At 41.9% G+C, this 18078-nt stretch overlaps 1 protein-coding gene across 1 annotated transcript in view; it reads right to left on the reverse strand.

The window, feature by feature from the left end:
• Positions 1-533: 533 nt before the first annotated feature.
• The window catches only part of VWA8 (von Willebrand factor A domain containing 8), a 180487-nt gene continuing 162942 nt past the window's right edge, over positions 534-18078 (reverse strand). The window contains exons 25-27 of the mRNA XM_083168923.1: positions 13544-13663; positions 7492-7697; positions 534-689 (exon numbers count right to left, since the gene is read on the reverse strand). Coding sequence (XP_083025049.1) covers positions 534-689; positions 7492-7697; positions 13544-13663 — 482 coding nt within the window. The remainder of the gene's footprint in view (positions 690-7491; positions 7698-13543; positions 13664-18078) is intronic.

Here is an 18078-nt window from a genome sequence, read left to right on the forward strand (position 1 = left end):
TGCGCTCGCCACGCTTCGGGTTGGCGTGGATCGTGGGGTGGCGTACAAAAATTGGGGTGACATTTAAGGGTTAATTGTGCCTATTTGGGCTCTGTAGCCCATTTAACATTGATTCCTATGTGAAAATCGCGGGCATTGAGGCATTTTAAAGTAAAATCGCGGTCAATCAGGCTTTTTAACATTGTTCCCTATGGGAAAATCGCGGTCATCGCGGGTACACGATTTTGATGTACCCGCGATTTTTTACCCCCGACGCCCGCGATTCTAATCGCGGGCGCCGTTCTAGGTAAAGAGTACCAAATAAAGCAATCTAAATTATAATCTTGTACAAGGTCATTTTGTATGTATTACAGGTTTCCTTGAATGCAAAAAGCAGATATTTCAGATATTTTTTTATTAACGAAGAAGCAGAAAAGCAAAAAAAAAAACTTGTTTATTGAAAACACAATAATTTGCTTTTATTTATTTCTCCAATGTACATTTTACCTTATTTTGTATTTCATATTAATATACTAAGCATATAAAACATATTCTTACTCCTTAGCAAGTTGGACGTTGGTTGGCTTGGCGCCAATTGGGATCCCATGCTTATGTAAGGCGTTCATTAAAATCTCACGCATTTCTTGGTTGTAAGAATCAAAATCAAAGACATTACGGACAACATTTGCCAGCCCCTCATTGGGAAATTTCTGGTTGGAGAAAGAATACACAAATAAAAAAATACAATCAGAACAATATCTAGGAGAATTATGCTTCAACTGTTTTGTAAATTGTGATATTATATGACTCTGAAAGAAACACTGAGCAGTTAACTGGATGTTTATATGAAGCAGGACAGAATCATAATTGTCTCTACTTAGGAACAAGAGAAATTCTACTTTAATGGAGACATCTGATTTATTTCTTCAACTCGGATAAATCAAATTAAACTTAATAGGATAAAAATGCCCTCTGGTCACTTTGTATTCAAATCTGTAATAAGGCTGAGGTAACAGCAGAATGGGAAACCAATAAAACATGCATATTTGTGTCAGCCTAAATATATCTAGGATATTTATTATTTTGGTTTTTGAAGCCAATATATTTCCTTTTTAAAAAATGTGTTATTGCAGGAGAAAAGTTTGAACTACAATCAAATGGGTGACAATTGAAACAATATGACAGGAAAATAACAATATATAAGAACCTACTAATTAACTTTCAACACACAAAAAAATGGGTTCTGGTTCTCATTCCCAAAAATTCAAAAAAAAAAGAAAAAGCTGGAGAGAAAAAATGGTGCACTTGCTCCTGCAGGCACCAACATAACACTGATGCTCTGTGAATGGAGGCGGGGTTATAGGGGAGAGGCACAATGCATTCTGGGAGGCCCAAAGCTTTGGAGATGGGTGCCTAATCTCTGGATACATCTACAATCCTGGTGTCATCCCTTTGGGACCAGGAACCCTGAAAAGGAAATTAATATTCTCTTGGGGCATCCCTGGCGAAAAGCACCGGCAAGTAAGAATCTGCACATCTATTCTGGGTAGTCTACTCCATTAGGCAGCCAAGATCCATTAAAATCCTTTAGCTTCTGTGACAAGAGAAGAGACCCAGTTGGAAGCACAGATTAGGCTAGAGTTAGAGGATATATATAATAAGGAGGACATATTTGAGAGGGGTCAGGTCTGAGCTGTCTCATTTCAGTATCAAGTCAACATTCATGGTGAAGACCAGCTGCTAGCTTTTGCTGCCATGACCCAGCACACCAGAGTCCCTCACTATCAGCTTCTGCTAACATCTAATGGAACACTAGATTGGTGAGTTTTCCATTCAAATAAAGCAGGATCTGTTTCACTGCAGCTGAGGACAGTGCTGCCTGTCACCATGGCATCCGACCAGCCACAAGAACTAGGATTACTGCAGCCAGAGGCAGATTTTCCACAAGGACACCTAGGCACCTGCTTAGGGCCCATCAGTTCCCAAGGGGCCCCATAAAGATTTCCTGGCCTTCCAAAACATTCCCAGAGGAGCTTTGCACGACTACCTCGTGTCATCATGACATCATGCTTACCTGCCCACTTTTGATGTTCTTTGATAGGATAACAAATATTTGGACACACAAAACTTGTTTCATCCATAGTAGGTGGGCAATAAGTTCACTTTAAATGTGACACAGGTATTAGGCCTTCTTCCAAAAGACCTAGAGTCTGATTAGATTTGTATGCAATGCTGATGTTCAACAGAACTCCCATTGTAGTTAATTGACCACAATGTTTATAATTGCCTAACCACAAGCTTTTCACTGAACACCTGTCCAGTTTATAAATAATATTTGCTAATAAATGTTATAGGAATGATACAACAATTTCATGCATATTTAACATATGTCCACATATCTATAGATATAGTAAAACTGTAGGTTGTGTTTGTAATGTACATTAAAAATAAAACATAATATACTTTCAAAGAGTCTTTTAAGAGTTCTGAACTATGGAGACAATTTTGTGTGTGTGTGTGGGGGGGGGGGGGGGGGGTTGTCTATCTGTTCATTTTGGCATCACTCAAAAACTACTGGATGAATTTGGATCGCGTTTTCACAAATGTATAGCTTGGTAACCTAGAATGACATCAGGGACAGTAGCAATAAAGGAGAAGCCAGATTGAATGTTAGTACCACTAAGCAATAACAAACATTCACGCGACCTTGTATAGGGTAACTGGTATAGTGAGGGAAGGCAGGTATATTTCCCCCAGGTTTCTGACATATGTGTTTTAAAAACCCAAGGAGATGTTCTGGTTCTGTTGTGAGCCATTGGGCTCTTTATAAGAACCGGTATAGGGTCCTGGGGTTGGATGGTTGATGAGAGGAAGGGTTCACCATCCACAAGGCCCATTTTAGGTTTTTAGGCTATCAGCCTAAGAGCAGGCTAATTCGGCTTGCCCCTGTAGAGGCTGATATAAGCTGTGTCAGAAATTGGCTCAGAGTCTCACAAACTGGGGAAAAAGGCAGCAGGACTGTGACTTACTGGCTGTGAGTAATGTGCATTTGTGGTAGGGGCATTAGGACCTATCACTCTGAGGTAGTGAAATTTAAGTTTAGCTAGAGCCCAGACGGGCTAGATTTGTATTATGCTTTGTTTTATGTATTGCACAAATAAAACCAGCCACGGTTAGGTTACTGTAGAATCTCTGGACTGGTGTGCTGTTTTCCTGGCTGCTGTGTATGAAGGTGCCCATCTACCCCAGGAGAGGACACCCCCTACCCCGGTTTTACCTCAGACCTATATGGTCAATATTAATAAATATAGACCATTAAACAATTCTCATTCTATTCTCTGCACACTTTCTGCTTGCATTTTGTTTATACAGTATATATTTTTGAAATCTGTAGTGTTTTTTTTTCCTGCGGTATATTCTTCCTGAATTTCCTCTATTAAATTTGACAGTGTTATATACAAATCATATATCTTACTGTGGAACAGCACTTTTCAGCTCCCTGCAAATACTGTAATACTGTCATTTCTGAAAAGCTTGTCAATATTAAAATACGATTTAAAATAAAAATAGGCAAATGAAATACACATTTCCTACTTACAATAAGTTATGATTCACAACAACTATGTCTACAAAAATAAAACTGTCACTATGAATTTCCTGCAGGCTGCATGTCAGCATATCTAACATATAAGTAATGTTGGCACATTGATTTTTACACCCCGTAAAACCACTGGTGAGTACAATTTATAGATTAAAGGTGACCAATTTGTATCTCATACCTCCCAACTTCTGATTAAATGAAATAGGGACACTCGCGCAGCGCCCGAAAAAGGGGGCGGGCATATGCAAATGAGGGTGCAGCTTATGCTAATTAGCCGTGACCTCATTTTCATACGAGAATAGACGCTGTGCGCATGCGCACAGCGTCTATTCTATTAGATTGGGGGGTCTCGCCAACTGCCACCCCCCGCAGCGGGACAATGCCTGCCGCGGGTGGGACAGCGGGACAGGACCCAAAATCGGGACTGTCCCGCTGTAATCGTGACAGTTGGGAGGTATGGTATCTTTCATTAATCTTCTTTTCCAGTTGCAGGCAACTTTTAAAATTATTCAATACAAGCATTTGCTTTTTGCCCATTCCCCTTAACTGTAACTTACTTCAAAAGTCTGCAGGATACTATTAATAAACATTGACAGCATCTAAATCAGAAAGACAGAACCTTGACTAATACTATTAATACACAACTGCCATAATAGCTAAAGGCTCACATTCATCAAGATTTGATCACCTTGCGCAATAAAACCTATAACCTCCAAATTTTCAAGCGTTCCCGGAAAACTCATCCCTTCAGGCAAAATTATTATATTTGAGAACCCCCACATAACCTCTAGTAACTTTCATATATAACTTTCATATATAATTGCACCCCATCAGTACTGTCTTGGAATCTGGTGGGACTGCCATGCTATGGAATACTATCCTTATGTATCCTGTCCTAGGTTCACTCTTATCTGGAACACCCCTGTCTTCAAGCCCAGGTGTGGTGTAGACGTCACTTGTATTACTCTACTTCCCTGCAACTTTCTCCACCTTCCTCTTCCTGCTGTTCCTCCTCATCTGCTGCTACATCCAATGTATACCAGCTAGCAGCACATGAACAAATTGAAATCTGCTGTCATTTTTATTATTCTTCCACTAGATCAGTGGTTCCCAATCTGTGCGCCTAGGCACCCTGAAGTGCCTCGGGACACTCAAAAGGGGGCCTCGAGCTGGTGGTCCAGGATAAAAAAAATTATTTACAGTATGTTTATTAAGTGATAGAAAACACCAAAGCTGGTGGCTGACAATTATAAAATAGGTCTACAATTAGAACCACAACTATGTCCACCACATAACAGAACTCAAGTGTGACAGTTGTATGCTCATTACTCCCTTGCTACTTACATCTAAGCTGTAGTCTGTATTGCATTGTGGTGCTCTTTGGTACCTGTATTCGATTTTTGTTGCTTATTTACTGCAATGTTAAGTTCTGTCTCCCTGTACTGTTCTATTGTATGTCCTTTGTACAGCGCTACAAAACACGTGTTGAGCCTTTTAAATAAAATGTATTATTATTAATTATAATAATAATAGTAATAATTTTCTGGAGAAAATTTAGAGTTTCTTTATAGAATTTGTTCTACAATGAAATATAATAGAATATAATGCAGGTTGGATCAATCCATGTCGAAGCTGATATTTGAAAATGAAAAGAAAGTTTTATGTTGGGAAACATATATCCATACATTTGGTCTGAACAGAGTACAATTTAGCTTTAATAAATATAGGACCCAGAGAGTAAATTAATTATAGTTGCACATATCGCTACTATGGGGAAGCAAGAAGAAATACCAAAACGATGTAAGAACATCTTGACTGCCGGAGAGGAGAGCGAAACCTCCCCCCTGAGATAATCCCCCTTTGAGTACACAGCAGTGGCGGATTCAGGGGGGGGCACCCGGGCACGTGCCCCCCCTGTCATTTATTTTGTAGCGGAGGACCAGGGCTTTCCAACTAGCCCAGCCCCGTGTCTCTAGCCCCCCGGGAACCGGAGATATCACCTGGCAAACCTGTAACGTTTTTTCCCCATAGAATAATATGGGACCCGTCAATTCCGGACCTCCACCCGGTTCTGACGGATGCCAGTTCCCGCCCTGGCATCACAGAAGCTTGTGGTTGATTTCATTCAATTCCAAATCGCTGGGCCTTCAATATGATACCAGGCTGGTCCAAATCGGTCAATCGGTTCCAGAGATATTGCGTGTAAACCGATTTTTTTATTTTTGAAATGTAATTTCATGGCTGTTCATGTTCTTTGAGGGCAGATTACTCTGGAACCAAACGTTCCAGTTTCACTGGACCAAAATCATTCAAAGCCGACTCAAAAGTTCTTCAATATAATACTTGTCTCATGTAAATGGGTCAGTTGGTTCCGAAGATATAGCCGGTTAAATGAGATAACTGGTTAAAGGGGGGAGGGGTGGTTTTCTCTCCCCCTCACACCAGAAAATGCAGGGACTAGGCTGGTGTAAAAGGGGCCAACCTGGGAATGCATTTTCTGGTGTGAAAAGGGTATTATTTCAAATAGCCGGGACCTGCAGTGCTCTGAATACAGCCAGGCTCTGCCACTGTCAGTGGCTATCACTTCTGCCTGGCGGCGGCTGTCCCCCATTTACCACGAGCATGTATTCCCCCTTGGCAATGAGCATGTAATCCCACATGGCAACGAGCATGGAACCTCTGGCAATGAGCATGGAACCCTTGGCAATGAGCATGTAGAGAAGCAGCACTTATGTAGCATAATTTTTAACAGGCATTATGGTGTTTGGCATAACACATAATGGACATAATGGCGTGTAACTTAAGGTGTAATGGACATTATGGTGTAAATGTTTAATGCAAGCCTTTGGTGGACAATGTCCCTGTTTATGAAGTGTATTGTGAATTTTGTCTCAATCCGTGTGGCATTATGTGAATTTTGGCTCAATCCATGTGGCATTATGGGAATTTTGGCTCAATCCGTGTGGCATTATGTGAATTTTTTCCCAATCCTTGTGGCATTATGTGAATTTTGGCTCAATCCGTGTGGCATTATGTGAATTTTGGATCAATCCGTATGGCATTTTATGCATTTGGCTCAATCCGTGTGGCATTATGTGAATTTTGACATAATCCATTTGGCATTATGTGAATTTTGGCTCAATCCGTGTGTGTTATTATGTAAATTTTGGCTCAATTCATGTGGCATTATGTGAATTTTGACACAATCCATGTGGCATTATTTGAATTTTGTCTCAATCCATGTGGCATTATGTCAATTTTGGCTCATTCCATTTGGCATCATGTGTAAGGGGCAAGTATAATGGGGTCTAGTATTTTGTTGCATAATGTGTAGAAGTTGTATATGGTGTTGACACGCCCCCTGTTGAGTGGCCACACACCCTTTTCTGGAGCGCGCCTTTGGCGCGTGCACAACTACATCCTTCACTTTTGTCGCCATCGTGGGCCTGCGTACTTTAAATGCCAGGGCCTATTTTTAATTCCATTCCCACCCTCTCCTGCTGCTCTCTTAGCATGTACACTGGCACCACTAACACCACCCCTCTCCCACCCAAACCCTTTTTTATCATGGTGCCCCCCCTGTCGTTTTATCCTGGATCCGCCCCTGGTACACAGCAAATCAGCTTAGCACTGAGGTGCTAGGTCTTCTTGCCGGGCCTGCTCCATTAGGCATGCGCAATAACACGTTACTCATTCGAGATCTCCTGCGCAGCCCCGCAGCCGGCACTCACCGCAGACAGGGACAGCGCATAGCATAACATGCGCTGATACCACTTCTCTCCCATAGCGTAGCATACATCTACTCCTTGTAAATCAAAACATTTTTGTTTTTAGGATGTACTTCTGTACATTCATGCATTATTAGATAGAACTTTAGGAATACAATTTTAAAATCCAAAACCAAACCTTACCTGTAAATGTTTCACAATATTTACAACTTCTCTGGTCGAGTAAGGATATGAAATAATTCCTTGGTCTGCCATAGTCCTTAACTCTCCAAAGGCAGCTATAAGTTTATGTAACACAGCATCAGGCACATTTGGTCCATATTGCCTTAGCATGGCAAGCTCAGACTGAGGCACTGGATTATCCACTGCATGGCAGCTGAAAATATCCCCTGTAGAACGGAAAAAAAAAAAATTTGAAACAGTTCACATACATACATACATACATACATACATACATATATATATATATATATATATATCAGTCAGGTTCAGAAATAGTGGTACAGCGACTTAATTCTCATATTTTGGGATCTAAACACCACCACAATGGATTTGAAATTAACCCTTTGTCCTTTAACTGCAGACTTTCAGCTTTAGTTTGAGGGTAGTTACATCCAAAAATCAGGTGAACGGTGTAGGAATAACAACGGTTTCTATGTTTGCCTCCCACTTTTTAAGGGACCAAAAGTAATGGGACAAACCAAACAATCCTAAATCAAACTTTCACTTTTTAATACTTTGTTGCAAATCCTTTGCAGTCAATTACAGCCTGAAGTCTGGAACACATAGACATCACCAGATGCTGGTGATACTCTGCTGGGCCTCTAATGCAGATGTCTTCAGTTCCTGCTTGTTCTTGGGGCATTTTCCCTTCAGTTATGTCTTCATCAAGTGAAATCCATCACAGGTCAGGTGATTGATTTGGCCATTGCATAACATTCCACTTATTTGCCTAAAACAAAACTCTTTGGTTGTTTTTGCAGTATGCTTTGGGGCATTGTCCATCTGCACTGTGAAGTGCTGGCCAATGAGTTCTAAAGCATTTGACTGAATATGAGCAGATACTATTGCCCTTCAGAATTCATCCTGCCCTTCAGTCACATTATCAAAAAATACAAGGGAACCAGTTGCATTGGCAGCCATCCATGCCTACTCCATGATACTACCACCACCATGCTTCACTGATGAGGAGGTATGTTTTGGATTATGAGAATACATCTCAATACTCTTTTTTCCCCATCACTCTGGTACAAGTTGATCATTGTCTCATCTGTCCATAGGATGTTGGTTCCAGAACTGTAAAGGCTTTTTTTAGATGTTGTTTGGCAAACTCTAATTTGATCTTCGTGTTTTAGAGGCTAACCAGGGAGACTGGACTGGAACTTGCTAAGCACAACACCAGTGAAAGAAAAGAAGGAACAGGATAATAACTAGACGGACTGGAGCGGAATTGCTGAAGATGTACGGACTCTGAAGGTGATAATGGAACTGGAGATTTAACAGATAGACAGGACCAGAAATACTGAAGATGTATGGACTATGGAGGTGATAACGGAACCGGAGATAAAACAGAAGGAATAGAATGGAGTTAAATCCAAGCTGAACAGCCAAACAGGTCTGCTAGATCACAAAGAGGAGCTCAAAGAACTTGCATGCACAGACAAGCTGTGAAACAATATTTGCACTGGTGACTGGTCTAATAGAAAGTACCCTTATATAACCTGGAGCCTTCAGGTTTGGACCTAATTGGCCAGAATGGTCATGTGACTAAAATCAACATGATGACACCAGCAGCCGGTCCTGCCTGGCAGGAGCCAATCTCGCGCAACTAAAAGGACACCAAGTGCTCTCCCCTGCTGCACTGGAGGCACCTGAAGCCCTGCCATCAAGACCCTCCCGGAGTGTCTGAACAGGCAAGCCTCAGAACTAATTGTGTGGCATGACATCCCTGTTTCACTGAAAAACAATAGGTCCTCTCTGCACCATCTAACATTATAATGCTGTCACTGGAAAAGATCCAGTGAGAAAGAAGAGCAGCAGACCAGTGGAGTCATATGAAAAGTATGCAATACAATTCTGCTGTGGAGAAGGCCTACTAGTGTTTGAGTTTCTGGATGATCTGTATCAAGGTCCTGGAATCTAGCTGAATCTACTAAGAAGCTGAAAGGTGGAGAATTTATAGGATTTCTGCTCATTTAGGGAGAACGAGGACTGGAGTCGAACTGTAAGCAGTAAAAGGCTTTTGGTCTACAGATCACATAGTTTGAGGAAATGGAATCCTCCTCAAAGCCTATGGAAGCAGTTGGGATGAACTCAAGTCAAGCACCTGAACCCAGGAGCTTGAAGCTGAAACCCAGTACTGGAATCTCAGAAGACTATGTCACAGAGAGACTCAAAACCATGAAAGCCTAGACATGTAAAATCAAATAGTAACTCAGCAGAGAGACCAGGGGCCAAATGTAATAGGGTATGAGAATCATAGAGTGAGAGATTTTGGGCGGTTTCCCATTTTTTTAAAGAGGCAATCACTGACATGGCAAAATCAATCTGGTTGATAGGCTGCGGTGAACAAAAAAAAGATCGGAAAAATGAAATGGACACGTATGTTTATGTTGGTCTTTGGTGATGGTTACATATGAAATAATTCCATACATTATACACGGGGTAAATCAGATTCTATCTATCATTTCCCTATTGCAGCCTAGAATATGACAGACAGAATCTGATTGTTTGCTATGCACAATATCACCTATTTTCATTCCTAGTAGCTTTAGTACATTTACTCCACTGAATCTTTGCAGGGAGGATTATTAAGATCCATTGTTTGGGGTATAATGCCCAAGTCCATCCAATCTTATTTCCAATTTTGTTTCCAAATTAGACCTTCCCTTTTTATTTGGTGTTTTTGACCATATGAATTAATGTTTCTGCAACTGCCGCTTTGCATCCTAGTAAACTCATGTTTGTTTTTTTGCATATATTTTCCATAAATGATGACTAGAAACAGGAGAGAAGGCGCACCATTAAAATATATAATATATATGTGGTTCTTGGCATAGTACTGGCCAATAGTATGAGCCTGCCCTCCACTCGTTAATGGTACAGCCAAATTATAGGTAAGATCATTACGGATATATAGCAAGTCAGACGTGGGCTGAGCTTTTGGGGTATGGGTTATTGCTCTTTCTGGAATGCTTTGGAGCATCACCATTTATAACACACTTTGGGGTATGGGTTATTAGGCCGACACATATTAGGCCGACATGCATTGTGTCGACAGTGAAGGTCCACATGGCTTAGGTTGACACATGAAATAGGTCAAAATGGCTAAGGTCGACAGGATTGGAAGATTGACACAAGCATTAGGTCAACAACAGCAAGGTCAACAGTCAAAAGGTTTACATGAATTTTCACTTTTTTTTGTCCCGACATGGACACCATCAAAGTGTACCGCGTCACCTCGCATGGCTCGCTATGCGTTGGGCACGGTGCCTCGCTGCACTCCGCCAACACTATTTTAATCTCCCACCACACCGTAGTGGTTGGTAGGGTATGAAATACCGCCTGTCAACATATGTTGGCTCAATTTTTTTTTAAAACTCATGTCGACATTTTGACATTTTTACCATTGTCGACCTATTGCTGGTGTTGACCTTAGCAACATAGACCTATTTCATGTGTCAATGTTGACCTTCAGTCACCAAGCAATGTTGATCTTGAGTGATCGACCTAACATGTGTTGACCTACCGACTGTATACCACTCTTTGTTTTATTGTTTTTATCTATGTATCACTTTTACACACTTTACACCAAGCAGCCATTTTCACCTTCCTAACACTCTACTTCACTTTATCTTTTCATTTGCGTGGTGCCCTGGGGTGATTTGGATGGGGCAGTTTGGGGGTGCACAGCACCCCAGAGGAGAACCCCTATAATATTAAAGACCAGTCCAACAAAGTCAGCCTGTGGTGGGCAGGTTTATATTATAGGCCAATACTATGCCAAAAACCTCATATATTATTTAAAAATGGTTCAATGGTTTATGGTGCACTTGCTCTCCTGTTTCTATGTTGAAATACTAACTCTCAGCTATATAGCACGTCCCATTATGAGCAGCTAGGGTGTGCAGTCCAGGCCTCCTCCCCTTGAACATATTTGAAATGATCAATGCGTTTGCTATGGAACCATTACTATGCAATCCTAAGGAATATATCTTCTACCCTCATAAACATGTAGTGTTTGACACTTGGGCATTTAGACGTGTCCTTTTATATCTTGGCTTACAGCGTGGCACAGCATTAAAATTTCTGTGCACATGTCAGACACAGTATGGAAAGCTGCATCATCGTTTGTACCATGCACCCCTTTTGTTTTCTGTCCCATCTGGAGACGACATCTTGTGATTCTATTCTTGCATCCAGATCAGTGTTCCCTCTAAGCTGTGCGCACACAACTCGACGAGCGTGCGCACAGACATTACAACAGAGCGCACAAAGCAGCAGTGGTCCCTTTTTGCAGTTGTGGACTCAATTAATGTGTGTTTCACCCATTAACTACATTGTGTGCTGTGTTTTGAATGTTTAAATGTTTAATATCATTTCGAAGTAAAGTTAACACAAATGCTGAACGTCATTTTCCAGTTATATATGTGACGCAAAAAAATTAAAATTTCCTTCCAAAGTTGCACAGCCAAAATCTTTTGCCGCACACAGCCTTCGTAATATTAGAGGGAACATTGATCCAGATGTAGCCACGCACGCAAGGGGAATGTGTGTGTGACCATAAGCACGCATGCCTCATTCAATTCTATGCACAGCCGCCGTGCTGCAACTTTTGATGACCTGGTGTATAGTGCAGCTTGGCGAGATGTGTATGGCTATGTTATGAGTGCATTGCTCAGTAGAAGTGATTGTATAGGTTTTTTTTTAGGTATTGTCTATATGTGTGGGGATGGGGATTTTAAGTAAAGTCTAATTATGATAAATATACTGTAAGCATGAACACATGGAAGCATAAATAGAACAGTGTTTTAATCTCCACTGGGGCAGGGACTGATGTGAATAACCAAATATTCACTGTAAATGGCTGAGGAATATGTACGCATTATATACAGTAATCTTCCTAGCAAGACGTTCATAGTCTGCCGATCTGCTGAGAGTTCCTCCAATGGTTGCCCATATTCTACTGTATTCAATATAAAATATTTCTACTCACATATAAAGCTAGTAACCATACTACACCAGCATATATCTCTTTACTTATCACAAAATATCTCCCATCTCGACCACTCCGCTCTACACAAGATCTGCGTCTCTCTTCTGCACGGATCACTAGCTCCCATTCCCTTTTACAGGACTTGTATTGGGCTTCCCCCACCCTGTATACTGCCCTTCCACGCACAATAAGACTCTCCACTAGCCTCCAAACTTACAAGCGTTCCCTGAAAACTCACCTCATCAGGAAAGCCTATCATATTTAAGTTCTACACGCATAACCCTCTGAGGCACTTATGTATTATATAGCTTCCCTTCTGGACCTGTAACTTGGTGGGACTGCTATGCTCTTACTGGTGCCTGTCCTTGTGTTTCCCTCCTATGTTCCTATAGATTGTAAGCTTGCAGCAGGGCCCTCTTACCTCCAAGTCTGTCTGTTACCCAGTTTGTTTTATCACTGTCTACTATTGTAAAGCGCAACGGAATCTGCTGCGCTATATAAGAAACTATAAATAAAATGAATAATAAATATAAATACCTGTTAACAAATAAAATATTTCACTCAGTAAAAAAGAGTATTTAAAACTAAATGAATTCCCAAAAATATAAATGTAATATAGAGGCATTATTGTGTACACATTCTAACAACAGTGTACCAAATGGCATTTTCATCTTATTCAATTTTTCATAGGACTAAAAAGTAGATTCCTGTGAGTTGCATATATCCAGGGCAACACACGTTATGTGATTATTTAGTATGTACTATAATGGATCTATGTCCAGTGCTATTTCAATGCATATAAACAGCTTTTATATTGAGATTGTTGGATGTCACTATTACAACAGCAAGCTACTGTAGGTATAAGTTCCCATTATAAAGCTTTTAAATCATAACAATTATTCTTTATTGGCAAACTGTTCGTGAAAGCTTTTAGTGCTAAGAACAAAACTTCTGAATCACTACAGACACTTTGCTGACTGTTTATAAATGTATCATTGATTGTTTAGATCTACTACTTACCCAAAGCACCAAAAAAATCATTTCCCAAGAAAGGGAATCCAGGTCTGTTTGCCAGTACAATCATTCTGAAATCAGGATGAATAGCGATCACATTGTCCCTTCTCGTGTGTTCCGATGGATCTGGGGGAAAAGGTGCAGAATATTTTTTATTTATGCGCTCTGTAATGAATAGAAAGATGGATGGGTACTCATTGTAAAATGCATAAATCGTTTTCTAGTGGTAAGAAGAACTCATGTAAACCTTGTATCTATATACAAATGATAAATCTAGTTCTGCAAACAATGAATAAAAAATTACTATGAAAGCATGTAATACATCATTGTAATAAATCAATAAGTCTTCTTTGAAGGCCAACAGCACATTTTTGTTGGTTTTTAGGCTCACAATACTGGGTCCATGTGTTCTACTCTGGAGTTGGCATGCTCCTCTCCTGTTCACTCCAGGTGCTCCGGGAACCCACCCACACTGCAAAAATGGACTGGTAGGTAATACCCCTTTTACACCACCACAAATACCCGGGTCAGCAGCGGTGTAAATGGGTCAAGCCGTGTTCCTTTACACAGGACTTCTACCCAGGTCCTGACCTAGGTTGAACACGGCTAGGACCTGGGTAGAGGGCAGTGTAAACGGGTACACCGGGTTGACCAACCGGGCTCCCGTTTACATCAATAGGGGTAATCCCAACCAGGTTGGACGGGGGAGGGGGGGGCGTTTACACACAGCCTCCGCTGCTGTACTCTGTAGAATGCGGCGGAGGCAGGGAGGAGGTGAATGAATGCCTGTGTGCGTGCGAGGGCTGGGTGGATGCACGTGGGCTGGGGGCAGCCCAGCAGTTTACCGTCAAGCTGGGTGCCCCCAGCTTGATGATCCTGGGCCCAGCGCAGCGTTCCCGGCGCTTGGAGATGATGTAATCTCCAAGTGCTGTGGGAACTGCTCGTGACGGGGGTGGCGGCTGCAGCTGCAACACGGCAATTTGGTGTAAATGGGGTATTAATTGGCTTTAGACAAAATGCACTTGAGTGTGTTTATGTGCTTGGACTGTAGACTGCTCCTACAGGCCATGAACTGGGGAGAGTATCATCTGTTGTCTAATATAGTAGAGATAAATTAAATATAATTACTTACCAGTTGGAAAAAAAATGATAAAATAAAACTATTAGAGCTCCTACTCAACAGAGACACATTGTCATGCTTAGTGATATTTTTCATCCTTCGTAAAAGCAATGGTACAAAACAGGAATTGCCTGAATTCTAAATATAGCTCACCAAAGAAAGCAGACTGTTCTTAGGACAGATCAGTGAATGTGGAGATTAAAGTTAATTAGTACAGACTCTGCTAACATCCCATTATCAGTAAATGATTGAATCCCTCCATTTGCCAACTCGATGTTCCAAGCAGATTACAGTGAAATCTTCCCAAGAAAAACAACATTTGAATTATTATTCAACAAGGACATATTTTAGTACTGGCTTGGTAATGAATGCAACATCCACTCCTTTAGAATATTGTTGATGTTACACACTGAAACCAGAGATCACACACATTGAATTAATTATTACAGAGTAATCCTCGGGTTTCACATCAATTAATTCAGTAGCACTGCAGAAAGATTACTGATTAAATCTGAAGTCGATCAAAAGATTGACGGATAGTTGGGAACATCACTGAAACAAAGCCTAGACATGTGACCTGATAATAGAGGGATAAGAGGAAGGAACAGAAATCAAAGCCTTGGCTAGAAATTGAAGCTTCAGCGAGCCCCCACACTAGGGAGGCCAAACCCCGGCCATTTTTTTCAATCCCGGGATTCGGGATTGAAAACCTGTCAATCCCGGGATTCCTGGGATCGGCCTACAGATATGTGAGGGAAATGTGTAAAGGGATGCCGTGCCAACTGCAGCAGCTCATTACCTGTTTGGGAGGAGCAGGAAGACTGCTGGTAGCCAGGCCATGTACACAGCAGCGAGCGGGGGAGGAGGCGCGGGGACTCTGGTCAGACCTGTCAGCAGGGTTGAAGAGGAGATGGGGGAGGTCGCGCAACGTGGACTCCAAGGCGCGGTGGTGAGGGGAGAAAGCCAGCCTGCCAGTTGACTTCGGGCAGATGCGGCAGGGTCAGGACAGTGCATGGCTGCGCAACGTGACCACTGACATCACACACAGCCACACAGCTTGTTGCTGGGCAGCACCTGAGATATGCACCACTGGTGCTCAGCACTGCGCAGCTGATAAGGTAGAAAATGTGCATGTGCATTTCAATCTCGAAATCCCGGGATTGGAGAGACCTATCCCGGGATTCAAAACCCAGACAAAAATGCCGATCCTGATCCCGGGTTTGGCATCCCTACCCCACACAGGTTAGTATGAGCAACAGAAGAGCACTTACAATTGTGCCAACAGACCTTTTAACCTGTAAGTCTCTTCCTATTAATTGTGACAACAAATAAGGCATGGAAGTGACTTTTGACTTGCTGTTCTGCCAATCATAAATCATTTACTTACTTAATAGTGTGATGTCCTGATATGGGAAAAAATGACCAAAGACCTAATTTATAATAAAATCTTAAATAAATGGATGAATAACAAGGAAAAACAGACCGAATAATGTTTTTCCATATATATATATATATATATATATATATATATATATATATATATATATATATATATATATATATATATATATATATATATATATATACAGTGGTCGAAGTGGAAATTTTGAAGTGGGGGTATGGAAATTTTGAAGTGGGGGTATGGAAAAGTAAAGAGTGAATATAGTGCGCACCTTCGGACACCCCCCTGTCCATCAACGTCCCCTGCCAGACTGCCCCGTTGTACAGGGGTATTACAAAAGCACAATATGCGCTGCTGAGTGTTCAGAGAGCATCCTGAGGGGGGGAAAAAACTTTTTTTTTTTATCTTCAGATTAAAGTGGGGGTATGCCATACCCCCGTATACCGCCCCACTTCGACCACTGTATATATATATATATATATATATATGGTACAGAGTGATATACAGCACAAGCTACAGAGTGATCCTTTCACTACAGCCACACCACTGAAAGGATCACTCTGTACCTTGTGCTGATGTTTTGACAAAGATCCAGGTATGGATCGAAATGTTAACATGCCTTATATACATTAAACTCTTCTAAGAATTTTCATCTCAACGGTGAGTGCCCTCTTCTTTACTTCTGTTGTGTATTGGATCCAGAGGCGTAACTAGACCTTGGTGGGCCCCATAGCAACATTTTGAAAGGGGCCCCCCTGCACTCCATGAAAACAGGGGATAGGAGGGAGGAAGATCGGGGGGGGGGGGGGTTAGCTGAAGGGAGAGGGGTTTAGGGTTAGGCACTTACTAGGGATTCTGGCTTCCTGTAAGTCAAGCTGCAAGTGAATTACATTCCATATGCATTTCCAGTCACTTGTATTTGTTGAATATTTGCCATGTGGTGATTTTTTATTTTTTATATACCGGTATGTTTCTAATATATACAGAAGTAGCCCTATGAATGTTTCCTGCGATGCAGCATGCTACGCTGGGCTGTGACTATTCACAGCCGGTGATTGCTTCTTTAAATCCTAATGGAGCGAATAGTCACAGCCTGGCACAGTATGCCGTGTCGCAGGAAACATTCACATGGCTACTTCTCTATATACTAAAAAACAGATATTAAACAAATATTTGATATACTATTCTGTAAATAAATCATCTTAACAATAGCATATGCTACACTTATTAAGGACTAGTAGCCACATGTTGCCCAGCTCACCAGCAGATGCAGGACTCACTAATACTGCAGACTTCTGGACATCTTCAGCCTGTCTCTCTCTTCAGAGCAAGCAGGCGCCGGGCTTGACATGCAGCGCTTAGTTAATATACCAAGAAGGCTCCTGGGGCTCTGGCAGACGAAGTAATACATCAGCTTCACTACTTCCCTTGCGGCACCAATCCCTCCACCCAGCACGCTGCTCCGGCTCGGCTCTCTCTGTCCATCGCGCTACGCTACCCCAGCTACTGCATTGCGCACTACTCTTCTAATCTTCTCCCCCCGCCGCTCATTGCGCTACTATGACCCGCTCCCGCTCGGCGCTCTATTATGTTCACTCCCGCTCGGCGCTCTATGATGACCTGCTCCCACAGCCGCTTGGTGCTATACGGCTCCTGCCCGGATCGATACTCAGTCAGTCAGTCAGTACTCTAATATTAATAATAAAATCATACAAAACTGTGCAGGGGATTGCTTGCTGTGCCTCGGGCCCCCCAACCCGCCGGGCCCCATAGCAGCTGCATCCCCTGCACCCACGGTAGTTCTGCCCCTGATTGGATCTACTCCATTGGAGTGAGCACCACACTGACGGCTAAAGTGGCAAAAGGTGCGGACTTTCTGTGGAGTGGGGTCAATGACTGTTAAGGAGCACAGTACGTGAAAGTCGGCAACGCTCTGTAGATTTCATAGCTGAAGAGTTCCAAACTTATTAACTTGGTATTAATGTAAGCACAAAGACTGTGTGGCAGGACCGTAATCGG

Source organism: Crinia signifera, chromosome 2, assembly GCF_055691185.1.
Source record: "Crinia signifera chromosome 2, ASM5569118v1, whole genome shotgun sequence".
Lineage (NCBI taxonomy): Eukaryota > Metazoa > Chordata > Amphibia > Anura > Myobatrachidae > Crinia > Crinia signifera.